The sequence below is a fragment of the Stenella coeruleoalba genome (genome assembly GCF_951394435.1).
Source record: "Stenella coeruleoalba genome assembly, chromosome: 5".
Classification (NCBI taxonomy): domain Eukaryota; kingdom Metazoa; phylum Chordata; class Mammalia; order Artiodactyla; family Delphinidae; genus Stenella; species Stenella coeruleoalba.
The window spans coordinates 64,499,779-64,527,142 of NC_137150.1; the positions used below are offsets into that span (position 1 = coordinate 64,499,779).

Consider the following 27,364-nt stretch of genomic DNA (forward strand, 5'->3'; position numbering starts at 1 on the left):
GGTTGGGTCTTCGTTGCTGTGTGTGGGCTTTCTCTAGTTGCGGCAAGAGGGGGCTACTCTTGGTTGCGGTGCACGGCCTTCTCACTGCGGTGGCTTCTCTTGCTGCGGAGCACAGACTCTAGGCGGGCGGACGTCAGTAGTTGTGGCACGTAGGCTCAGTAGTTGTGGCTCATGAGCCTAGTTGCTCCGCAGCATGTGGGATCTTCCCAGACCAGGGCTCGAACCTGTGTCCCCTGCGTTGACAGGAGGATACCCAACCACTGTGCCACCAGAGAAGCCCTCTGTACCTTTTTGTATGTGTAAAAACTTCCATAATACAAATGTCATTTTTTCCCCAAGATTAGGGAGAGGTGAAACAGTTCTTTCTGAGGAGGAAAGAGGCCTATTTTCTTTTCTCTCTACATCTCTGTGGGGTGTGGAGGAGAGAGGTGGGTGGGTCTATTGCTTGCGAGGGGCGTGGTGTTTATTCAGCCCTCGTTATGGGCCCTTTTTTGTTCCTTCCTCCTCGGCTTACCCCTGACTGTTGGAGTGGAGCAGAGTGGTCTTAGTTGGTAAGACTGGGGGGATGCCTGCTGGGGCTGGGGCTTCTACTGCTTGTACTGGGGAGTGGGCATGATACAGAAAGGGAGCTGATGGGGTGTGAAGTGCGTGCTTTCCGCCAGGCACCTGTCAAATTGGAAGGCAAAAATCGCTACAAGTACGTGTCCGCTAAAGGCGCAAGGTTGAAGACAAAGCACAAGCCAATGGCCTGTGGTTTTTCTTTGCCCTGGCTCCCTTAGTCCTGAGTCCAGAGCTCTCCCTACCTGTTCTGAGTGGCTGGCTCTGATCCAGGACCATGGAGCAGCTGCCCTGTCTGCGGTGGGGACTCAACATCCCGCACAGAAAAAGTTCTGTTCTCCACGTTTTTAGATAACCTCAGGGAAATGTACTCGGCCGTTTCACAGTCTTCTCCTTCAGTGCCTGCCTGGCTGGGTAAAAGATCTGATCTCTGTTAAGAGACCGTGTTTTTTTTTTTTTTTTTTTGCAGCCTGGGTCTGGAACAGCTGGGGCAGCAGGAATGAAGGCCCCTTTGTCTTCAGGGCTCTGATGTGGCAGGATTTCCCCCTCCCTCCCATTAGCCTGGCAGCGGGGCTGGTCCTCAGGTAAACACTTGTCAACGCGGCCACTCAGGCACCTGGCAAAGTCTTTCATGGTTTCCTTTCACTCCCTCCTCAGATTCACCAACTACAGAGTGGTTTCCGTTGCTTATCTGACTTTTTCTGTCCTTTCGAGTAAAACCGGGACTTGTCAGAAATGTTTTGATACAACTACTAATGTTTTGACCTATGCCGGCTCCCACTGGTAGGTGGCCAGGAGCTGTTAGGCTGTTTCTGACGGCAGCCTGGACCAGCTCTGCCGGAGCCCCTGGGGGGTGAGCCAGCGGCACCCACCTCAAGCACTATTGTTGCCGCAGGGATTAAATGAGTTTTACCCAATTACAGGAACTTTACCGTTTGTAAAATACTCAGCACGTGGTAAAGGTACAATAATTCTTAGCCAGAACAAAGTGATAAAGTCTATCAGTAAATTGTCGGCACAACCCTGCAGGGGCAAATTTTAAAGTATTATTATCCATACTTCACAGATGAAGACACAGGCTCACAGAAGTTGACCAAACGGCTCTGACATGCAACTGACAGATAGAAAAGCCAGGATTTGACTCTGGACTTTTGAGATGCCAGAGCCCGAGGTCTTTCTCCAAAGCTTGAGCTTCTCAAACTATTGTTGGTAAAGGACTGGGTTTCTTCCCCAACCTCTCACGCATCCATAATTTTAAAAATACAATAAAAGGGAGTTATTAGAATAATGAAATGAAAAAGACATTTAAAATACAAGCCATATTTTTAAAGTTATTAGACTGATCAGGCATAAAACTACTCTTTCCAATACCTATAAAAGTTGATTACACTCCATTTCTATGCTTTTCCCATCCTCGATCTAGAGAAAGCTTTCTCAGACTAGCACTTCTGATTGCGTCAGAATCACTTGGGGGTGCTTGCTAAATGCAGGTTTCCGAGCCCCATCCCAGACCACCTGGAACAGAATGACTGAGGGAGAATTCAGGAATCTGCATCTTGACAAGTAATTTTAATAATGTGCTCTATATCTGATAGCATTGTTCTCTGCAATGCTGCCTCCCCTCTACAGATTATAGAGGGTAGTCTAAATAGTGAAGTGAACACAATGTTTTATTCTACTGTCTCCCAACCCCAGCCCTACTATTTTGTTTTTGTTTTTAATTATTAGGGACTTCCTTTCTGTAGAAACTCAGCAACAGAAACTGCTTCCGAACTCATTTTAGTGCACGTCAACAAACGTGTTTTGATTGCAAACGACAGGCTGAGTAGAGGGGGAACAGATCACAAGGTGCCCACATCCAGTAGGAAGCAAGTGTCTCTAGAACAAAGTCCAGAACCTGGGGCGCTTGGGTGTGTAGAGGTAGGGGAGATGTGGAGGAACCAGCATCAGAGACAGCTGAGGAGGAGTGACCAGTGAGTGGAGAAAAACCAAAAGTGTGTGGGTTTTGGAAGCCAGAAGGGGGAAGTGGCCAACTGTGTAAAGTACGGCTGATGGGCTGAGTAAGAAAAAGACTTAGCCCTGACCATTTGATTGGTGGCATGGAGGTCACGGAGGTCTTTGGGGACATGACAAGAGCAGTTTCATCGAGATGAGGGAGGTTTGATGGAGTTGGTTCAAGGGAGAATGGGAAGAGGGAAATTGGAAACAGTGACTACAGATAGTTCTTTCAAGGAGTTTTACTGTAAAGGGAAGAAAAAGGGCAGGGGAAGTGAAATGAGGTCAAGAGGTTTTGTTGGAGGGACAGGGAAATGGAGTTTCTTTAGACCTCATGTAATGGCTAAATATGTGACTTTTGTAATGTCATGTATCTTTTTCAGTTAATTCCTTCAGTAACACGAAAACATTGTCAATGTAAGTTTTTTCTTCATGCTCTTTCAAACGCTCCCTAATCCCAAATGATATTGTCAAGAAGGGTCTGCAAATCACTCTCGTTCCTTACATAGCTTAATTTGAATATATTTGAAAAAAATGATGCTGCTTTTTTTTCATATTTGCTTTATTTTTGGCTAAAGTATTTTTAAAGTAAATTTCATCTCTACTTCAAATGTGTAGGACTTTTTTTCTAACATGACCACATATATAATCATAATATAACAATACTATTATTAAACCTAACAAAATTAACAGTGATTTCTTAATATCATATATAATACCCAGTCTATATTCAGATACCCCCATTTCTCCCCAGTGTTGTTCTGTTCAAACCAAAGGTCTGCAGACTGCATGTGATTGTTGTGTTTTTTGGTGTGTTTTTTAAGTCATTTGTTTTTTGTGCTCATTAACTTGTTGATGAAACTAGTTCAATCGTTCTGTAGAATGTCCTGCTTTCTGGATATAACTGGTAAACTAGGGTGTCTTTTAACTTGTTCTTCTTTCTCTTGTATTTCCGAAAAACTGGAATTGCCTATAAAGGCTTGATCACTTACAGATTAAACATTTTGGGCAAGAATTTTTCATTCGTGGTGCTGTGTGCTTCATACTGTCTCACTTCAGAAGGCAGAAGCTGTCTAGGTGTCCCATTGTTAGTGATGCTGAGACTGATCTGGGTCATGTGGTGTCTGCCTCAATCAGGAGAGAGTTGTTTTTTTTTTTAAACATAGGAGAAATAATAGCATACCTCTATGCTGATGAGCATGATCTCTGAGAGAAAGATACCTACTGATGCAGAAGAAAAAAGGGGGACTTTTAAGAATGTCCTTAAGTAGACAAGAGTGTGTAGGATTTATGGAAAAATGTTGGATATTCCAAGTGTTGGACGCAGCCAATTAATTGATAGTAATGAGATCATTTGGGCATAAGTGCAGGTAAGGTGAGTAGCGGTGGTACAAAAGCATGCGTGTGGAAGTTCTACTCTGGTAGCTTCCTTTTTTTCTATGAGTAAGTAGCAAGTTCATCAGGCGAGGGTGAGGATAAGAGGAGTTTTTAGTGGGGAGGAAGTCACACAGTCCTCTAGGACAGTGGCAGATGAATTGACTGGAAAAGTAGCATATCGTTGCTGTGGAGCATTAAGGAGCTATTTGCAGTTAGTGATCATGAACTTGAAGTGACATCATTAAGCATCGTTGCATGATTTTCTCTAGCCATGTTCAGCTGCCTGCTTGCAGGTGTGGAGTAGGACAGAGAGTTGGATTTAACCAGGATTGGGGTTTATCCAAACATGTGTGATGAGAGAGGTCAACTGAATGACTGACCGTGGAATTTAAGCTGGATAGGAAGGGAAAGGATGGCAGGGAGGAAGTGAGAGACAGTAGGAAGGTAGTAGGATCAAACACAGAAGATTGTTAGAGTTGGGTACTGGTTGGACTAAGCTGCAGAGATAGGAGTGGTGATTAGAGAAGGACGCCTGAAATCGAGGTATCCCTTGATGAAGGGAGTATATTTTTTGGAAATGACAAGACCAAAGCTATGACCTTGGGGGTGAGTTGCTGATGTCACAGTCATTGGAGTTGACTAGGATAATTCTATAAGTGATTGTTAATGCCACCAAGAGTTATGACAGAAATAGTGTTGGAGAGAATTCTAGTGAGCCAGGAGCTAACATATTCAAGGAATGAGGAAGATTGTCCTGGGTGGAGGAGAAGATACAGCAGCAAGGTGGTCTGCACAGGGTTGCCACAAGGATGAAACGAGTGGGTGCACGTGGAGTTCCCAGCACTGAGCATGGGCTGAGCACAGGCTCAGCAAGTGTTACTGGTTTTCATTCTGAGTCTATATGGCTCCAGAGAGCTGAGCTTAAACTGCTGGGTTTATTTTTACAGGGAGGTTGATTTCTTTTCATTTTAAGACCTTTCTAAGAGGCAGAGCTGCTCACATAGCCATGTGCAACCTGGGGAGGTGGTGAATTTCCTGTCACTCAATGTACTCACCAGATGGAATGAATACCTGCCACGGCAGTGCTGTAAAGGGGACTCCAGCAATTGAAGGTGATGGGTGGGTAGGTGGTGGGGGTGATTCTAACAACTGAAGGACGTGGGGAACGGGAGGAGTGGGGTCCGAGCTATCCTCATTCTTTCGTTCAAACATGACCGAGCACTTCCCAGTTAGGGCGCAGAGCCTGGCTTGATGCAGGGGACCAGAGATAAATCTTAAAGCTTGGGACAGACCTGCAAACGAGTAAGTGTCATGCGGTCTGATGAGAGCCAGCACAGGCACAGCGGAGCTGTGACCATCTCCGTGGGGGTCAAGAAAGGCTTCAGCGTCCAGGGGCACTTGAGCTGGTATAGGAGGCTGAGTGGTCATGGCCCTGCGTGAACAGGGCAGGAAGGGACATTTCAAGCAGAAGGTATTCTATGTGCAGGGCTACAAAGGCATGAAAACGCATGGGACATTTGGAGTGTCACGAGTGAGTTACTCTGGGCAAATTGCTCATCACACCTGTCTCAGTTTCCCATTTGTAGAAATGGGGATAGTAGTGGTGTCCACACAGCAGGGGATGGGGAGGGGTAAATGAAGTGACAGGGATGATTTTTGTCACAGTTCCTATTGCAATCCCTTTGGGTGTATTATCGAACTTGATTATTTAAATAATCCCATGAGATGGGCTCTGTTATTATTATTTCCATTTTACAGATAAAGAAGCTGAGTCCTAGGGGGTTGAGTAGCTTGTCCAAGGTCATGTAACTGGGGAAAGGCAGAGTTTGGACTCTTGCCCAGCTCAGTCTAATTCCAGAGTTCTTACTCTTAACCCCTAAGCTATAGTCAGTGCTTTGAACATAGCTCGTATTAAATACTTGGTAGCTGTTGTTGTCGTGAGTGCTAAAGTTTCTCCCCCAGAGAGTTGAGGATTCTGTTACCACTTGTGTAGCTGGTTGAAGATCACCACTGCTACTCTCATGAGCAGCGGTGACTATTTTTGGAAGGCCCTCATCAGCTACAACAGATATAGATCAACAGTTATACCACTTGTTTCAATTGGTTGATTTTTGGAAATCAACAGTGGGGAGTGATCTTAAATCTCCTTAGAGGGCAGGTTGTTCCGAGCAGATGCGACATGTGGGAGGAAGATACGGGTTTGCTGCACTCCTCTGATGTCTGTGCACTGAACCCAAATAAAAGTCTCATGCCCCAGCAGCTCATGCATTGAGGGAATGGCAGTGAAGCAGCACATACAGGCAAGAGGCGGCATCCAAACTGCGGATGACTGCCCAAAGTGTTCTCAGTGAGGCTGCTGAGAAAGAACCCTGTCCATCAATGGTGCCTGAGGTAAGCATAGACCTCTTAAGGGCTGGCAACACTTCCCTCATTCATTCATTCAACCAATAGCTATTGAGTACCTACCATATGCCAGACATGCATCTAGGCACTGAGGGTAGTAGTGAAGAAAGGCCAATACTTACAGAGGTTACACTTTTGGTAGGAGGAGACAAATGGTAATCCTGCTTGCATAATCACAAACCCCCTGCCTCAAAGGAAAGTTACATGACATGAAAAGAGGGATAGCTTTCAGAGACATTTTTTTTTTTTTTTTGGACTCTACCAGGAGGCTGCTAGGCAGGGAGTAGAAATTAATTTAACTTTTTAAGAAAGTAATCATGCCATAGAATTAAGAGCTCGTGACTATGAACCAAGTTATTGTACTTCCAGGAAATAAAACTGAATAAATAATTCAAAAGGATAAAAGGTTAATAATTAAGCTTCCAGCAGTAGGGAAATAATACGCTACATCCACCAGATAGAATATATACACAATGGTGTGTGAATTTAAGTAGCAACATGAAATAAAATGCTTAAAATATTATAAAAAAAAAGTGAAACACAGAATGTTACCTGTACATATTTAGTCACATTGCGACTAAAAGTTATGCTTGTCCAAATATCTAGAAAAAAATGTACATGGCTGAGACTTGAAAACAGTTGATGAGCAAACTGAGAAGAGATAAATTCTCATCTTTCAGTTTGACTTTCTTCATGTTGAGTAATTTAGGCAAAACTGTTGGGGATATTGAATTGGTTATAATATTGCATCTGTTTTATGTTTTAGTTCTTTGGCCGTGAGGCATGCGGGATCTTAGCTCCCTGACCAGGGATTGAATCTGCACCCCCTGCATTGGAGGGCGAAGTTCTGTCTGACCACGGGACTGCCAGGGAAGTCCCTTAACTGTAGATTTTTCACCATTATAAATCATTTTGAAACTGAAAGCTATTTTTCTTTTTGCACATGCATATTGCTTTATAAAATTCATTCTTTACTTCATGAATCTTCTTCCAGTTCTCACTACAGCCATGTAAGGTAGGGAATTATTTTATATATGAGGAAACTGAAATAATATAACCTTTTCTCCCTTTGAATTATTTATTCAGTTTTTTTTTTTCCTGGAAGTACAATAACTTGGTTCATAGTCATGAGCTCTTAATTCTATGGCATGATTACTTTCTAAAAAAGTTAATTTCTACTGCTCTCTTGAAATATACCAACTTCATTACAATCTGCCTGGCAATGAGTATTAATCTTTTTGAAAACTGCTGGTTAATGTTAATTTTACAAACTAGTATCTTAATGTTCAGTTGCCTCTTTTGAGTTTCTCTCAAGAGTAATCATAATTTCATATGCTCATTAATTGTATTTTCTGTTTTGTGATTTGTCTGTTCATGTTGATTGCCCGTTCATTTCTAGAGGCTTTTACTGTTTGAACCCTTTGCACACCTTGAGTTTATCTTCCTTTTTATTACAGTATTTTTTATTGTATACAAGTTGGAATTTTCATGCAACTGACTATTAAACTTTTCCTTTGTTATTTTTCTACATTCCATCAGAAAGAAGAGAGCTAACAAATATAGAGTTCTATTTTTAGCTTTTAAAAATTATATTTTTATAATTTTTTCCAACTCTAAGAGTAACACGTGTACACTTTAGAAATCTTGGAATATACAAAAAAAATTATAAAAAATGAAAACCCTCATTACTCCTTATTCTACCATCCAGGGTGTATTTTTTTTTTTTTTTTGTCCTTTCTCTTTCTCACATGTGAATTCTAAAAAATGTATTTTTTCTGAATTTCAGTTAACATTATACTGATAGAATTTTCACGTATCATTAAATATTCTTTGAAAATAATTTTTAAAAAATTTGTTTAGAGTTCATTTGGGGATGAACTGAACCCTCTCTTCCCCAAATTGCTGTTTATGTTATGCTCAAACCAGTGACTAAACAATCCTTTCTTCCCAGGTTGGTCTGTGGTGCTTGCTCATGTTCTTATGTAGTATCGGACTATTTCTAGGCTCTCTGTGCTGTTTATGGACCCAGAGCACTGCACCTGTAACTGGCTTTTGTCTCTCTTTTTCTGAGCCCTTGGGGCTTCCAGGGCCCGCACTGGAGTGTAGCAGACGTCCCTGTCTATCTTGTTAATCTTTAACTCTGCCCCTGCTGGAAAACGGCACTTAACTCATCTTTTTTTTTTTTTTTTCTCCTTTGTAGATGCTTTTTGATCATCCTGAGAAAAATGAGCCTTGGCCTCCAGACCCAATAAAGCAAACATTCCTCCCATGGGGAATAGTGCTGGCTCCTGAGGACCTGGAGGGCCTGCAGCCCCAGGGGGATTAGCCAGAAGCAGGTAAGGAACACCTGGAGACGTGGGCTATAGAGGTAGCACCGGGGTCCATTTTCTATTTGGGATCGGCGCGGCAGAGTGCGCTGGTGAGGAGCCACAGAGGGGCTGCAGGTCTGGCTACAGCTTTGCTGTTTTCTTCTTCTTTTTTTTTTAGTCCTTAGTCAATGAGGGGTGGAGATAAGTGATTTGCCTATTTTGCCTATTTCTGTAAACTATAAATATAAGATTTAAAGTGATTCTGTAATTCAGTCTACCTTTTTAAAGCACCTACTATGGCCAAGCCCTGCATCTGCTACTGGGCATCTAGTGATGAGTAGCCTAGGGTGGGAGCCCTATTTTGGCTGGGATTTTTCTTTCTGTTGGTTCAGTGTTGGCTTGTTCTCTGTACGTGATAATGTGAGTTGTTACTTATTCTTCTGGAAACCTGGTGGGCTCGTAAGTGTTCGTTGATACAGTCCCATTAATTCAAGAACCCTTTATTGAATACCCACTGTGTTCCAGGCATGGTGCCGGGCACTGGAGTGTCAGAAATGAGTCAGGAGGAGTTTCCCTCTAGCAGGGGGTCAGCATGAAAGCAAGCATTACTAAACACTAGAGGCAAGCAGCAGGGAGCAAGAACAAGAAGGGGAGGTGGGCTCCACAGGATGCCAGAAGCAGAAAGGTAATGCTGTCTGGTTGCCAGGCAAATGGACAAGGGGAGAGATTACAGCAGTGCAGAGTCCTAGAGGCTTAAGAAGGCAATCTGGGATGTGACTGGAAAATTAAAAACTTGGACTGATTTCCCAAAGAATCTGGGGAGAAATATTTACTACTCCTTTCCTTCAGTTTGGGCTGCTTAGATGAAACTTCTTCAAGTCCTTGTCTCTCTAGAGCAGCTTGAGAGATGAGAGTGAAGCTCTAAGTGCCTATGACCAGAAGCTCCAGCCAGCTGGTAGACTTGGAACCTCAACAGAGGGTGGTGGTCAAGAGAATTGGGAGCCCTGACACGAGGTTTCACGTGAATGCCCTCACGACCGAGCACTGGCCTTGAAGGCTGAGGCTTTCTTAAAGTTGTAAGACTGTGTTACGGTTGAAGGTTTGGGGAATTCTTGTTTCCTGGGAAACTCAACCTTGGAGAGTAGGTGCTGGCAGGTAGTCAAACACAAACCCCTCTGAGCCTCAGCGCAGTGTGACAGTGAACCGGGCGCCCCCTCCCTAACTCCTGTCTTATTTCACTCATACACGTAAAAGTTAAGTCCCAACTCCATCATTTCCAAATCACTCATGCAGCTTTGAAAATTATCTATATTTACAAAACCGTAGTTTCTTCAGTTGTAAATGGAACTCATAAAATTTTCTCTGCTCATCTCACAGGGTCGTACTGGGTCTCATAAACCTAATTGCTGTGAAAGAGTTGCCTGACTGGTAAAACAGTGCACATTAGTAGTGTCAGTGCTGATAGTGAGGGTGTTTATTCTGTAACTTTCCAGCAGTTGTGTCACTAGAGATCCTGATTTCTGAGTCCTAGTTGCTCAACACTGACTATTCACTGTGCTTTTTCACAATGCCTGTTCTTTGGTCCAAAGACCATGGACTTTTAGTCAGATAGACCTGGGTTCGAATCCTAGTTCTAGCACTGATTAGCTATTGACTTCAGAGAAGCCCTGTGTCCTTGCTAAGCCTGTTTCCTCATTTTCTCAAGAGGGGTTGTTAATACCTATCCCATAGTGGTATAGTAAAAATTAAATGAGATGAAGCAGGTAGAGTGCCTACCGTATAGTAGGCGCTTCTCAAATGCTACTTTCCCTTCTTTTCTAGTTTTTCCTCAGCTGTCTTAGTGTCCTATGATTAGCTGTGTTGGGTGTCTGGGGAAATTGAATTGCTTAGTTTTCTGATGATGCAACAAGCGCCTGCCCCATTTCATGATCTCATGTTTGAATTCTCCCTCTGTGTACATTTCATCACTTCCAAAACTTTGGTGGCCCAAGGTAAGCACCCATCCTCCCTAGAGTCACTGGTTCCTGAGGTCTGTGGCGGTAGGAAGCACTGTTTGGTGCTTAAATTAGAGTCTCAGTGAGGTGGGATCAAGATGGTGGAGTAGGAGGACCCTGAGCTCACCTCCTCCCACAGACACAGCAAAACTACAACTACATATAGAACAACTTTCTCTGAGAACGACCTGAAGACTAGCAGAATAGCTCTTATACAATTAAGGATATGAAGAAAAAACACATCAAGATGGGTAGGAGGGGGCAGAGACGTGATTCAGTCAGGACCCACACCTCTGGCAAGTGACCCACAGAGGAAGAGGATATCACAAACTTGGAGGTCCTTCCTAAGAGCAAAGGGTTCAAGCCCCACATTGGGGGCCCCAGCCCTGGGGACCAGCACCAGGAAGAAGTCAAACTTACGGCTGGGCGAGCTGGAGGGCTGTAGGAAACTGAGACTATGCTCTTAAAGAGCTTGTGCACAAACTTACTTGCTCCCAGTCCCAGTGCAGAGGCTGTGGATTGAAAAGCACTTGACATTCTAGCCGGCCAGCCAAGACCACACCAGCACACCCCAGGCTACCCCTCAGCCTGTACATGGCTCCTCCAACTGTCCCCCATTTGCCGAGATGGCAGCCCCTGGTGCACCCTGGGAGAAGTCCTGGCCCACACCAGGCTGTAACTCTAGCCCCTGCAGTGACAGCACTTCCCAAGATGGCGGCCGCTGGTGCATCCTGGGGACAGAGTAATATGTTCCAAATGAGAGAAACAAGATAAAACCCCAGAAAAAAAAAAAAAAACAATGAAACTGACATAAGTAATTGTAATTTACGTCATACACCATACAGAGTTCAAAGCAAGGGTCATAAATATGCTCACCAAACTCAGGAGAATAGAGGAATATGAGAACTTCAACAAATAATTAGAAAATATAAAAAATAACCAGTCACAGATGAGGAATACAATAACTGAAATGAAAAAAAATACACTAGAGGGAATCAGCAGCAGATTAGGTGATACAGAACATGTAAGTGACCTGGAAGACAGAATAGTGGAAATCACCCAATCAGAGCATCAAAAAGAAAAAAGAATTTAAAAAATTGAGAATTGTTTACTGGAGCTTTGGGACAACATCAAGCATACTAACATTTGCATTATAGGGGTCCCAGAAGGATAAGAGAGGGAAAAAGGGTAGGAAAAAAAATATTTGATGAAATAATGGCTGAAAACTTTACTAACTTGGGGAAGGAAACAGATATCCAGGTCCAGGAAGCATAGAGAGTCCCAAACAAAATGAACCCCAAAAGATCCATATCACAACATATATTTTTTTCACACTGCAATAGAGATTTATTACTTTTAAAATTTTTTATTGAAATATAATTGAAACTAATACAATATTGTAAATCAAGTGTATAGCAAAGTGATTTAGTTAATGTTTTTCAGATTTTATTCCATTAGAGGTTACATATCAAGAGGTCATAATTAAAAGGGAAAAATTAAAGACAGAGAGAATTTTGAAGGCAGCAAGAGGAAAACAAAGAGTAACGTACAAGGGAACCCCCTTAATACTATCAACTGATTTTTCAGCAGAAACTTTGCAGGCTAGAAGGGAGTGCCATGATATATGTAAAGTGCTGAAAGAAAAAACCCTACAACCAAAGACACTCTGTCCGGCAAGGTTGTCATTCAGAATTGGAGAAGAGATAAAGAGTTTCCCAGACAAACAAAAATCTAAAAGAGGTCACCACTAAACTGGCCTTACCAGGTATGTTAAGTGAACACCTTCTTTAAGTGAAAAAGTAAGGTTATAGCAAGAAATAAAAAAATATACAAAGGAAGAAAATCTCACTGGTAAAGGCAATATATAGAAAAGGCAATGGATCAACTACTAGTATAAAGGTTAAAAGACAAAATTTGTAAAATCAACTGTAACTGCAATAATAGTTAAGGGATACACAAAAGATGTAAAATATGACGTCAAAAATATGAAATATTGGACAGTAAAAAGCATAGAGCTTTTAGAATATATTGAAAATTAAACAACTACCAGATTAAAATAAATCTATATCTATGTATCTATCTGTATATAAATATATGTGAACTTCATGGTAACCATAAAACAAAACTTACAATAGATACACACACACACACACACCACACACACATGAAAAAAAAAGAGAGGAAAAAAAAGAAACAGCACCAAAGAAAAGCATCAGACCATAAGAGAAGAGACTAAAAGAAGAGAGAAGAACTACAAAAACAACTTGGAACAGTAACACTGGAAATAAGTACACACCTATCAATAATCACTTTAAATGTAAATGGACTAAATACGTCAATCAAACGACATAGGGGACTCCCCTGGTGGCGCAGTGGTTGAGAGTCCGCCTGCTGATGCAGGGGACGCGGGTTAGTGCCCCAGTCTGGGAAGATCCCACATGCCGCAGAGCGGCTGGGCCCGTGAGCCATGGCCATTGAGCCTGCGCGTCCGGAGCCTGTGCTCCGCAACGGGAGAGGCCACAACAGTGAGAGGCCTGTGTACTGCAAAAAAAAAAAAAAAAAAAAAAAAAAAAAACACGACATAGGGAAGCCAAATGGATTAAAAAAAAAAGACATATATATGCTGCCTACAAGAGACTCACTTCAGAACTAAAGACACACAGACTGAAAATGAAAGGATGGAAAATAATATTCCATGCAAAAGGAAATGGAAAGAAATCTGGAGTAACAATACTCATATCAGACAAGATAGACTTTAAAACAAAAATTATAACAAAAGACAAAGAAGGGCATTACATAATGATAAAGGGGTCAGTCTAAGAAGAGGACATAACATTTGTAAAGATAGGAACACCTAAATGCTTAAAGCAAATATCAATAAACATAAAGGGAGAAACTGAAAGTAACACAGTAATAGTAGGGGGCTTTAATACCCCACTTACATCAATGGATAGATTATCCAGATAGAGAATCAATAAAGAAACACTGGCCTTAAAACACATTAGCCCAAACGGACTTAGTAGATATTAATAGAACATTCCATCCCAAAACAGCAGAATACACATTCTTTTAAAGTGCACATGGGACATTCTCCAGGATAGATTACATGCTAGTCCACAGAACAAATTTCAATGAATTTAAGAAGACTGAAATCATATCAAACATCTTTTCAAACAATGGTATGAAACTGGAAATCAATTGCAGGAAGACTGGAAAAACACAAATATGTAAAGACTGAACAACATGCTACTAAAAACCAATGGGTCAATGAAGAAATCAAAGAAGAAATAAAAAGGTACTTTGAGATGAGTGTCAATAGAAACATAATCCAAAATCTATGGATGTAGCAAAAGGAGTTCTAAGAGGGAAGTTTATAGTGATACAGGCATACCTCAAGAAATAAGAAACATCTCAAGTTAACAACCTAATTTTACACCCAGAGGAATCACAAAAAGAAGAACAAACAAAGCTCAAAGTTAGTAGAAGGAAGGAAATGATAAAGATCAGAGGAAAAATAAATGAAATAGGGACTAAAAAGTCATAGAAATGATCAGTGAAACGAAGAGCTGGTCCTTTGCAAAGATAAATATAATTGACAAAACTTGAGCTAGGCTTATTAAGAAAAAAAGAGAGAGGGCCCAATTGAATGAAATCAGAAATGATAGACAAGTTACAACCAATATCACAAATACAAACAATCAGAATACTTTGAACAATTATATACCAACAAATTGGACAACCTATGAGAGATGTATAAATTCCTAGAAACATATAGTATTGCAAGACTGAATCAGGAAGAAATAGAAAATCTGAACAGTTCAATTTCTAGCAATGAAATTGAATCAGAAATCAAACAAAAAAACCAAAAAACCCAACAAACAGAAGTTCAGGACCAGACAGCTTCACAGGGGAATTACCAAACATTTAAAGAAGAGTTAATACCTATCCTTCTCAAACTATTCAAAAAAAAAAAAAAAAATAGAAGAGGAGGGAACACTTCCAAACTCCTTCTAAGAGGCCAACTTTACCCTGATACACAAACTAAAAAAGACACTACAAAAAAAGAAAATTACAGGCCAATATCCCTGATGCATAGATGTAAAAGTCTTCTTCAAAATATTAGAAGCCGAATTTAACAATACATTAGAAGAATCATACATCATGATCTAGTGAGATTTATTCCAGGGATTCATGGATGGTTCAGTATCCACAAATCAATCTGATACACCACATGAACAAAATGAAGGCTAAAAATCACATGATCATCTCAATAGATGCAGAAAAAGCATTTGACAAAATTTAACATCCATTCATGATAAAAAAATCTCAACAAAGTGGGTATAGAGGCAACATCCCATTTATAATAATAATTATTATTATGATAAAGGCCATTTATGACAAACCCACAGCTAATATCATACTCAACAGTGAAAAGCTGAAAGCATTTCCTCTGGGATCCCCACTCTCATCACTCTTATTTAGCATAGTACTGGAAGTCTTAGCCACTGAAATCAGAAAAGGAAAAGAAATAAAAGGAATCTAAATTGGAGGTGATGAAGTAAAACTATCACTATTGGCAGGTGACATGATTTTATGTATAGGAAACCCTAAAGATGCCACCAAAAACTTAGAACTAATCAATGAGTTCAGTAAAGTTGCAGGCTAAAAAATTAATATACAGAAATTTCTTGCATTTCTATACACTAATAAATTATCAGAAAGAGAAATCAAGAATCCCATTTACAATCATATCACAAGATTAAAATACCTAGGAATAAATTTAACCAAGAGGGTGAAGACCTATACTCTGAAAATTATGACATTGATAAAAGAAATTGAAGACAACACAAACAAATGGAAAGATATACTGTGCTTGCTCATGGATCAGGAGAATTAATATTGTTAAAATGTCCATGCTACCCAAAGCAATCTACAGATTCAATGTAATCCTTATCAGAATACCCATGACATTTTTCACATATCTAGGACAAGTAATCCTAAAATTTGTATTGAACCACAAAAGAACCCAAATAGCCAAAACAATTTTGAGAAAGAACATAGCTGGAGGTGGTAGGCTCCCTGACTTCCAACTATACTACAAAGCTGCAGTAATCAAAACAGTATGGTACTGCCCCCCCCCCCCAAAAAAATCAGACACATAGATCAATGGAACAGAATTGAGAGACTGAAATAAACCCATGCACATACGGTCAGTTAATCTCAGACAAAGAAGACAAGCGCTCACCATCACTAATCATCAGGGAAATGCAAATCAAAACCACAGTGAGATAGCACCTCACACCTGTCAGAATGGCTGTCATCAAAAGGACAAGAAATAAGTGTTGGCAAGGATGTGGAGAAAAGGAAACCCTTGTACACTGTTGGTGGGGATGTAAATTTGTGCATCCACTACAGAAAACAGCATGGAGTTTTCTTAAAAAATTAAAAATAGGGCCACCATACAATCCAGCAATTCCACTCCTGGGTATTTATCCTAGAAAACAAAAACCCTAATTCAAAAGATTTATGCACTCCAACGTTCACTGTAGAATTATTTATAATTTGCAACTGCCAAGATATGGAAGCATCCTGAGTGAATGGATAAAGAATATGTGATATATACATACATATACACACACAATGAATATTAGCCATAAAAAAGAATGAAATCTTGCATTTTGAGATATGGATGGGCCTAAGGGGTATTATGCTAAGTGAAATAAGTCAGACAGAGAAAGACAAATACTGTATGTTTTCACTTATATGTGGAATCTAAAAAACCAACCAAACAAAACAGAAACAGACTCACAGATACAGAGAACAATCTAGTGGTTGCCAGAGGGAAGGGCAATGGCGGGGATAGGAGAAATAGGTAAAGGATATTTGAGGTACAAATTACCAGTTATAAAATAAATAAGTCACAGGGATGTAATGTACTGCACAGAGATTATAGTCAATAATATTGTAATGGTGGGACATAATCTATAAAAACATTGAATCACTAAGTTTCACACCTGTAACTAATATTATAACTGCACTATACTTCAATTATAATTATACTTTAGTTATACTTGATGAAGGACCTGAAGTTCAGGTTGATGAGCCATGGCCAGTGCTCCACTCCACCATCGTTTGCTGTCCCACGTTGCCTCAACGTGGCCCTCATGCCTAGGGGCTGCTCTAACCTTCTGTGCCTTTACATTTACCTAGTTCAAAGCCCATGAACACCATTCTCGTTTGGTCTTCCCAGCACTCAGTGAATGAGACAGGGCAGAGGTGGTTACTACACAGAAACTTAGGTGCAGAGAGGTGAAGAGGCTTGCCTAGGGTCACCAAGAATGGGGACAAGAAGCCAGGTTTTGTGATACCCAGTTCAGTACTCCTACCACTTTATCCCTGATATCCTTAGGAGCAGGCTTCATTGATATGGGCTATAGATTTTTATTTTCCTGAATTTTTTTAAATTGAAGTATAGTTGATTTACAGTGTTGTATTAATTACTGTTGTAGAGATTCCTAATCAGTTAGCAAAACCCTGGGGGTGATTGCTTAGACTCATTACGGTAAATAAACCTAGATACTTAGGGAAGAATTTAATGTTTTCCAGAAGATACAGACCTTGTTTGAGTTCAAAGTACTTCCATTTTCCGTTCAGTTTCACAATAAATTCTGGGAAAACTAAGTAGGTCTTTACCCAGATATAAAGGGGCCTGTTCAGGCTCTATTTGCTTAGTGAAATCCATTTTCCAGAACTTTCAGCAGTTGTGTACAGGGTACAGTGAAAGGGGTCATGGATTAGGGAATCAAGTGCACTTGGATTTGAATCTCAATGCTACCATTCACTCAGCTCTGTGATCCTAGGCATTTCTCTTAATTTCTCAGAGCCTCAGGTGGCTTAGCTATAAAAATCGAGATTATAGCACCTTCATGGGTGGTAATGGTCAGGGCCTTTCTGCACAGCTCAGGAGATGCCCTTCATATTAGATTATTATAAACACAGTGCTCACTGAAGTTGTACATCACAGTTTATGATGAAATTGAATGAAATAACCTCTTGTGTGCTTAATGCATTTTTATTTTCATTTCCTTAATTGGTCACATATCTGCTATTTTATCAGGAGTTCCCATCTTCCACCGTGAGGTCAGTCAGTTTCCTGCCACTTGCTAGTACTCATGCAGAACCCCATAAACCTGAATGTTATGTTGTGAAGCTGACCCTTGGCTTTCTTCTCACGCAGGAGTCTAGCACCAGAGCCCTTAGAGCAGTGGTCCCTGACCTTCCTGGCACCAGGGACCGGTTTCGTGGAAGACAATTTTTCCATGGATGGGGGGGAGGGCGGGGTGTGGGGGGATAGTTGGTTCAGGCGGTAATGCGAGCCACGGGGAGCAATGGGGAGCAGCAGATGAAGTTTCGCTCGCTTGCCCACCACTCACCTCCTGCTGTGTGGCCGGTTCCTAGTAGCGGTCCTCGGCCCGGGGGTTGGGGACCCCTGCCTTAGAGAGATGCATCACAAACCTATGACACTGTCTATGGCAAGAGGTCTCTTTCTGGCAATTTTAAAAGGAGGCTGGGTCTTTTTAGGGAGTTTGGCTTCTTGTGATGTAGACCCCTCAGCCTGCTCTGCCTTTTTCTTTTAGTTTTTCAAGCATTGTATCCCTTCCCTGAACAAATAGTGTAAGGCCCTACAAACCGAATGTGTCAAATGTGATTCCTGACCTCAAGCAGCTCAGAGAGCAGTCAGGGAGCTAGACCAAGACGACAGGAAACTAAGGTTCAGGGAGTACAAAGGAGTGGTGGGCGAGTCCATAAAGTGCTCACAGCTCGGAGAGGAAGACGGGAGTGTCTGAGCGCTACTTTCTACATTACAAGCCCAAACTGAGGGTGATTTTTTTTTTTTTTTTAAGACTTGCTGAAGGTTGCAGACCTGGTGGGAGATAGACCTGGACTGGAATTCAATTCTTGTCACTCTAAAGCCATTGCTCAGCCCATCATTACTTTTAGATATACTTTACATCATTTTCTGCCTTGTCTCACTTTTTTTTTAGGCCTGTTTTCCTGCTCGGGACAGCGTGGCTTCCTTGAACATGTCTTTCGTTATGATTCACACTAACTTGAAGAAAAAATTCAGCTGCTGTGTGCTGGTCTTTCTCCTGTTTGCAATCATCTGTGTATGGAAGGAAAAGAAGAAAGGGAGTTACTATGAGTCCCTTAAACTGCAAACCAAGGAATTCCAGGTGTTGAGGTCTGGTTCCCAGTCTGTGTCTTCAAGCGGCACCCACAACCCCCAGAGGGGCAGCCAGGCCCTCAGTGGTCCCAAGGCCAAGCCGGAGGCTACCTTCCAGGTGTGGAACAAGGACAGCTCCACCAAAAACCTTATCCCCAGGCTGCAAAAGATCTGGAAGAATTATCTGAGCATGAACAAGTACAAAGTGTCCTACAAGGGGCCAGGGCCTGGTGTTAAGTTCAGTGCAGAGGCCCTGCTTTGCCACCTTCGGGACCACGTGAACGTTTCAATGGTAGAGGCCACAGATTTTCCCTTCAACACCTCTGAATGGGAGGGTTACCTGCCTAAGGAGAACATTAGGACCAAGGCTGGGCCGTGGGGCAGGTGTGCTGTCGTCTCATCAGCGGGATCTCTGAAGTCCTCCCAACTGGGTCGAGAAATAGGTGGGTTCTGGGGTGTTAAGACTGTTATCTGAGCAGCCAGTGCTCACTCACTTGGAGCTTCTGGGCATGTAGACAGTACTGGAGACTAGGAGTCCCAGTGTGGCTCCACCGACTGGTGGAGCGGGCCCAGATCGGTGTTACTCAACTGTCCTTCCTGAGTTAGAGGTGGCACGGGGGCAGTGGAGAGGGTGGGGATCCAGTCTTCCAGCACCTTTATCAACTAGAATGGCTTTATTTTGATCTGTCTTAAATATTGGTGTTCCACAGAAGATTTTGTTTGAAAAGAAAGTTCCACTGCTACCAATAAGCAAAACACTACATTCACATTTTAAAATATTTAAAGCATAGATCTCTACTTTTCCTTCAGGTCCTGAAATTCTGTAATGTACTGATTAATTAACGACTAATTGTCTCTTTTGGCCTCAACTACCTGGGTAATTTTTAGTTTTTCTCTTTGAAAAGAATTAATTGGGGACTCTGGACCAACTTCAGGAAGGTCCATGAATCCCTAAAATCATGTGCAAAAATGTGTGCTGATTAGGAGTGTATAACGTGTGTGTATATGTGTAAATCAGTCTGCATTTTTCCAAAGAGAGTGTCCATAGCTTTCAGTTGTGACCCAAAAAAGGTTAAAAATCACTGGTCAGAATATATCAATTTGCTTTTCTTGAAATTCTTCACAGTTAATAAAGATTTAGGGATAAATTAGGAGCTTGGGATTAACATATACACACTGTTATATATAAAACAGATAACCAACAAGGACCTCCTGTATAGCACAGGGAACTATACTAAATATTTTGTAATAACCTATAAGGGAAAAGAATATGAAAAAGATTCACTGAATCACTGTGCTGTACACCTGAAACGAACACAACATTGTAAATCAATTATACTTCAGTAAAAATAAACAAAAAAAAAGACAGAAAGTTTATCCAGATTTGTAAACATGTGTCCAACACAGAGCTATGGATTTGCCTAAAACTCCTTAGTTCCCTTATTTTGAGAGAATGTGTTTTCCTTGACTGCAAAATGAATCAGGCTAAAGAGAGCAAAGCACAGGAAGCCTAGCTCTTCTGTCAGGCTCTGGAAGGTACTGGAGCAGGTGAGGTCATGTGTCTCCTTTTTTATTTCCTTCGTATGACTGCCAGGAAAAATGGTCTGAAACCAAGCACAGGCTCTCAAAAGAAGAAAAGGAGAAGCAAATTGGATTCTCTAGAGCAGGAAGCAGTGGTGAGATCATATTTCATAACTCTCCAAATAGGCAGCACTTTGGAAGACGAGCTGCCAGGATAACCAGTCCCACCCCAACTTCTGCTTGTGCTTCTGCTTTTCTGGTTTCTTTTGGACTTTGTTTTCTAGAAACTAAATGTAATTGGTTTTTGTTCATCCATAATGGAACTACATTTCTTTCTTTCTTCCCAAGTCATTATAGTCTGCCTGGCCGGAATCATGTTGCAGTTTCAGGCAGAGCTTAATACTCCCATGAATTGCAACTATAATCTTTATTTTTATGCACTCCATAAAACGTTGGAGTTTTATGGATTTAAATAAACATTCATTAAAATAACCTTTCTCTATAGACTGGAGTTATAATTTCAAATATGTATTTCCATGGAAGGATTTTGATCCTGAGATCTAACAAAAATTGCATGCTACACTTCAAATGTTCTGCTTTTTATAGGGTATTTCCTTTGGGCATTTAGTCTAACAAAAATTTTAAGGAATTCATTCATGTATTCTTTTATTCAGCCATGGACTCATCAACAATACCAAAGAGGAACTTAGAATACAAAGAGGAGAGGGAGAGGAAAGGCCCTTTGTTAAAGACCTCTGAGCTCCACAGGCCCCAGCCTTCCCACCACACCTGGAATTTGTCCAGCTTAGTCCCAACTGTTGAACATATCAAATGGTTTCAGACTGTTTGCTCTTATAAATAGTACTGCTAAGGAGGTTGTGGGGAAGACAACTTAAGTGACTACTACTGCCCTCCAGAGGGGAAATATCCTCAGGAGTGGCGGTAGAAGACCAAAGTAAGATATGTTTTATGGCTCTTTTTTTTTTTGGTCCATTACACAAGCATTTACCAGAGGGACTGTAACAATGTGTTGTGTCTCCGGCAGCCCCACAAACCAGCCAATGGTGGGCACAGTCATTTTCAATTGTTTTTGATACGCATACATGTAAAGTATCTTAGGTTTGTTTGACCATTCATTTCAAGCAGTAGCACATTTTTAAAATATTAGAATGAATAGGAGTAACATGTATGGTGTACCTGCTGTGCGTATAACAAGCCTTGCTCTCTTAATCCTCCCAGTAATCCCACGCGGTAGGTACGGTTATTGCTCCCATTTTACTCAGGAGCTAAGTGCGGACACTCAGAGAGGTTACGCAGCTGGTTAACGGTAGACTGGGACTTGAAACTGGGGTGTTTGAGTCCAAGGGGCCCACACTTAGCCTCATCTCTGCTCTTGCACCTCGTGGTGATTATAGCTTTGTAATAATGAATGAATCCCTTTCCAGGTTAAAATAATCCCTTGATACTCTTCCTGACTTGCTCCCCTGGAAGAGAGGAGAAGAGCGTTCTGAACTGAGGCAAAAGCAAGAAGCAAAGGCTGTATGGAAAAACGTGCAGAGTGTGTTTAAGCATCACAGATAATCCTGTTTGCCTGGGCCGTAGGGCCCCACAAGGTGAAGAGGGCTGAGCAATGAGGTCAGAAAGGTAGCCGGGGGTAAGTTCTTAGAGAACGTTGATGGTCTTAAGGACTTTGGCTTTCATTCTTTAAGCCACAAAGAGCCCTAGAAGGTTTTTGAGCAAGCGAGTGATGGGATCATGTGTGTTTTGGAGAGATTTCTCATTTCTCTGAGTCCCCTTCCCCATGGGGACTGCTGTATAGCCTCTCTGCTGTTAGGGACTATCGTCATATCCAAGTGAGAAGCACCAGGCCTGTTGAACAGTGGTAGTGGAGGTGGGTTGAAATGGTCTGACATGAGAGGCATCATGAGGAAGAAGAGACAGAACTCGGTTCTAACTAGAAATGACCTCGAGTGAGAGGCAGGAGCCAGGGTCTCTGGCTTGGGAGCAGGCTATATTGTATCACAGGGGAGCATACGCTCCTGGAGGAGGACAGGTTCCATCTTGGATGTGCTGAGTCTGAAGTGTTTGTGGATTTCCCTTCATAGATATCTATGCAGTTGGGTATTTTCTTCCAGGAAAAAGTGTCAAGGTGGGAGATCAGATTTAGGAGTCATTTGTATCAAGGTGATAGTTGTAGTCCAGGGAAGAGGACTGATGAGAAAACATAGAAAAAAAGTTTACATTTGAAGGACAAGGAAAGAACAGGGACAAGATAGATAGATAGATAAATAAATACAAATTCTGAAGGGCCAGTGAGAAGGGCTGGAAGAGAAGTAGGCATGTACCATATGATGGAAGGCAAAGGTGGGGGATGGAATTTGGGCATATTTGGGGGCAGATGGAGTTCTTGGGCAGAGTGAAGACTGGGTTGAGCAGCTCAGAGAGCATGACTGTTTATATCAGGGGTGAGCAAACTTTTCCTATAAAGGGCCAGATAGTAAATATTTTTGCTTTTGAGGACATACAGTGTCTCTTACAATGACTCTGCTATTTTAGTGTAAAATCAACCCTACACAGTAATAAATGAATGTGCCTGGCTAAGTTCCAATAAAACTTTATTTACAAAAACAAGGCAGGTCAGATTTGGCCTGTGGGCCATAGTTTGCCAAACCTGATCTGTATCATATCTAGTTTTCCTGACCAGAATCAGAATGCAGTCTTCCATACATGGTTATATGATTCATTAAGCTGACTGGAAAATGTAAGAAATGTTTGGTCCAAATAATGATAAAATTTCTTTCACCACAATTTCTAGCTATTTAGAATTCTTATACCTGGACACAGTAGATTTTGATGTATTTATGAATTTACTAACAAGCTGATTCTATTGAATTTTCTAGGCATGCAGTTATATCATGTGCATGTCGTGGTGCATTTATTTCTTCCTTTTCTAATTTGCATCTTTTTCTGCTAATTCTAAGTTACAGAGAAGTGGAGGCCCCTGTTTTCTACAGCCTTCCCCCTTCAAGGCTTGTTTTCTGGGATCCCAGTAGCTGTGGATTTTTCCTAGGGATTTCCTGGAGACCTATTTGAGGTTGAAAGTCTTAGTTTTCAGTAGCAATAGCAAAGGACAGTTTGGCAAACAAGGATCTGATCCCTTTTTTTATAAGCTCACATTTAGTGGTCTGTTTTAAAGTTCTCTTCTTTGATTTAAAAATCTTAGAATAAAATCCAAACTTCATACCTGGCCTCCACAGCCTGCATGATCTGCTTCCTGCCGACCTCTTTCATTGCACTTTTTATTTTTTCTTTCCTTCACTCACTTGTCCCCAGCCAAGTCCTTACCCTCCTTGGGGTCTTGACACTGCTGTGTCCTTCGGCTGGAATTTACTTTCCTGGGCCCTTCCCATGCCCTGTGGGTCTCAGCTCAGACGCAGTCCCTGAACAATCCCTCTATCTAAAGGAGATTCCCTCGGGGTCTCTGTTACACAGCTCAGTTTATTCGTGTCATAGTATTTTTTGTTAATTTTTATTTTTTTATGGAAGTATAGTTGATTTACAATGTTTCAGATGTACAGCAAAGTGATTCAGTTATACGTGTGTGTGTATATATATATGTGTGTGTGTATTCTTTTTCAGATTCTTTTCCATTATAGGTTATTATTTTGTGCCATAGTATTAACCACAATCTGTAATTATCTCGAATGTGGGTTGTTGTGCTTATCTATTGTCTGCCTCCTTGCAGTAGATCTCGAGGTCTCTAAGGGCAAGGACCTTGATTTCATGCTCACAACCATTGTCTCCAGCACCTAGAACTGTGTCTGGCAGAGAGTACGAGCTTTATCAGTATTTATTGAAGGAATAAAAGCATTCTCCTTTCTCATGGTCAACACCAAGGACCTATCTCAAGCCTCCTGTGCTGGGCGTTCTCCATCTGCCCCCCGCAAATTCACTCTCCATGCTTTCCTATGACTCTGTGCCCGGGGAAATAGAAATTTGGACTGTGTCAACTGGATGTCCTTGCTCTCTGGCTTTGATTTGGGACTGGACAGTAGTAACGCTGGTACAAAACTGAGAAGAAGAAGGAGAGTGAGGCCAGGGTGTCTGTCCCCCTCCTCCCCGCCCTTGCAGAAGGAACCTGTAACCACGGGCTCCTTCTCTCCTTTGACTGTAAGTTTCAGCCCCTTTCAGGCAGCCCTGTCTGTGTCTCCCCTTTTCCCTCCAGGCCTGGAAGTCAGAGGGGAGGAGGAGAGGCTGGGGTAATGATTCCCTTCGCAGTTCCCACCAGGTGGGCTTCCTCAGGGGGGGGCTCTGCTCCTCCTGCTGCCTTAGGTGTACGGGTGGGATTGGTTCCCTGCTGTGGCCAAGCCTGGGGTATGACCTCTTGGGCAGAGTGACCTCTGTGACCTCTTTTCCACCTCTGCCACCACCCAGGTTTGTGACCCTTCCTGGGGCTCGTGTTCCTAAATGCGACACTTCAGGATGCCATAGTGAATCTCTTTCATTTGCCGTGCACTGCAAGCTTTTCAGAATGCCATGGGGTACTTTGCACTTGTGGGTTAGACCAAGCTTATGGTAGGATCTTCATTTTTCTGACAGGGATAGAAGTATGACCTACTGGTAATACCAAGAGAATCTGATTTGCTCCTTTGGTAACTGGAATAGTGATTCCACTATGAGTAGTGCACTGGCCCTGTCCACGTTGCCCCTGTGCCCGGGCACACTGGCATCATCGAGTGGATTTCAGGAACACCACCATATGGACCTCTTTAGCCTTCGCAGTGGTTGGGCAGAGAGTTGGTCACCTCTGTCTGTGAACTTTACCTGATTGCACTGTACAAATATGATCGTTGTCCCCTGTGTACCAGGATGAGATAAAGATTAGGATGTATTATTCTCTTGCCCCCCCCTTCCTCCTGCCCCCTCTCTCTCCAGACTGCTCTCTGCATATTGCTGACGCTCGCATCGTCATCACTGCTGATGTGTTCTGTTTCCTTGTGGTTTATAGATGATCACGATGCAGTCCTGAGGTTTAATGGGGCACCCACAGCCAACTTCCAACAAGATGTGGGCACGAGAACCACCATTCGCCTGATGAACTCTCAGGTAAAATTTCTTCTGTGCAGAAGTACAGTGAGAGAAGTTTCCTTCCTAACACAGTCATGGACGGCGCTGAGTAGAGTGCAGTGGTCAGTACAGAGACTCTGCAGTTAGCTTGCCTGCCATCTAAACCAGCTTTGCCTCTCTTAGCTAAAAGATCATGCCTAAGTTACTCATGCCTCTGTTTACTCATCTGTAAAGAGGGGAGAATAACAGTACCTTCCTCACAGGGTTGTTGTGAGGAACACACGAGAAAATCCACGGGCTCTGAAGTAGAATGTATTTACTAGGAGCACATCAAAGCCACCGGCTTAATTAAGTCCCTTGCCCTTCCTGCGTCCCGGATTCCTCATGGAGAAAAAGACAGTGATTCCATGACCCAGCCTGGTACTTTGGTCATGGGAAAGCCCCTGTGGCATTAGTCTGCATTACTGGAGGTGTCCAGTGTCCAGAGAAAGCCGAGTTCTGCTGTCCCTGTGGCCGCAGGTCACATCCAGAGTGTTGCCCAAGGGAAAACAGAGGATATCCAGGGAGAGAGAGGACTGTCGTGAAAAGTAAATGAAGCAATGAACGTGGGTGTGCTTTCTATGCTGTAAAACCTTATCCGAGTATTATAAGACAGCATCACAGTGTAATTTATGTGTAATACGGCATTACAATTCAGGTATTACCTCATGAATCCCCCTAGACTATTCATTTCCTGAAGTATTTCCAGGTAGCATATGCTGATTTCTCTATACTAATGGGAACTTGAGAAGTACTCTTGCCACAAAGTTCTGCTAATGGATTGAATTAGTGGAAAAAGCTGGATTGCACATATAACAAAAATAGCATGATAGGGCTATAAACCCACTCACCTCACTCCCGACCACCAATGTCTGTCTTTTTTCTGAGTATACGTGTAAGCCTTGGGGGGTTTTATGTCAGCGTTTAGACTCTGTACACTTTCTAGGGCTCGTGGGTGTGGACTGGGTCCTGGAAGTGACCCTAAGTGCCCTTTCAGCACCGTCCCAGCAGAATATGCATTTCTCCTCCCCTCTGCCAGGCCTCCACTTCCCTGTTTCTCCCAGCAATCTCTTCACTGCCTGACCTTCAGGAACTCACCACCTGGGCAGAAGCTGCTTCCTGCATGGCCTGCTTTCCATCTGAGGCCCACAGTCCTAGGAACCTTTTCGTGATGGGACTTAACTCCTTTGCAAGAGGCCACCATCTTGTTTTCGATTCTTCTAATCCTTCTGTTATTATTTGGGTGATGATGATGTTGTCACTTTCTAACACTGTAACATCCTCCAGCAGCCTCTCTGTGCTTCTAATACCTGTTTCTGTTCAGCCTTACGTTTGGGGGTTCTACATTACTTTTATGATAAGCTATAAGAGGGCAGGTTAAAAAAAATAGATTCGTCGGCAAGAGAGTCTCTGGAGCAAGTGGTACTTGAGCTAGACTTTGAGAGATGGGCAGGATCTAGAGAAACAGCACTAGGAAGGCATCCAAACAGTGGGATTGGCAGGACAGAGCCGCACAGGAGACGAGGGGGCACTCAGACAGCCCTGGCAGGGTGGGGATGGGTCTGGACTCGTGCTGCATCGCAGAGGGAGGTGAGGCTGGGGCTTCATGGCTGCTCAGACTCTGGTGAGTCTGGAAGATCAGGCAGAGGGGCTGGGATGAGCTCGCCCTTCTCTCTCCTGTCCCTTCTTGTGCCGCAGTCACAGAAACCTGGAGCTGGAGGGCTCCCCAGGGAATGCAAATGCCTAACTTCTGCTTCTGTATAAGATGGTACCTAAATACCCAGGAGAAAGGTGTACTTACCCTTGCTTCCTAACACAAACGGGGACGGTGCTGCGCAGAGCACAGTGGTGAGGACAGAGACTGCAGCTAGCCTGAC

At 42.4% G+C, this 27,364-nt stretch overlaps 1 protein-coding gene across 17 annotated transcripts in view; it reads left to right on the top strand.

The window, feature by feature from the left end:
- The window catches only part of ST6GAL1 (ST6 beta-galactoside alpha-2,6-sialyltransferase 1), a 155,878-nt gene that overhangs the window by 85,926 nt on the left and 42,588 nt on the right, over positions 1-27,364 (top strand). For 14 of the 17 annotated variants that reach the window (XM_079921552.1, XM_079921559.1, XM_079921562.1 and 11 more), the window contains 3 exons: positions 8,534-8,669; positions 18,682-19,303; positions 25,390-25,487. In XM_079921552.1, the coding sequence (XP_079777678.1) occupies positions 18,721-19,303; positions 25,390-25,487 (681 nt within the window). In that variant the 5' untranslated portion in view covers positions 8,534-8,669; positions 18,682-18,720. Of the gene's footprint in view, positions 1-523; positions 552-1,027; positions 1,143-8,533; positions 8,670-12,259; positions 12,402-18,681; positions 19,304-25,389; positions 25,488-27,364 lie in introns of those variants that run through there. The other 3 variants (XM_079921553.1, XM_079921557.1, XM_079921558.1) reach the window with 3 other exon arrangements.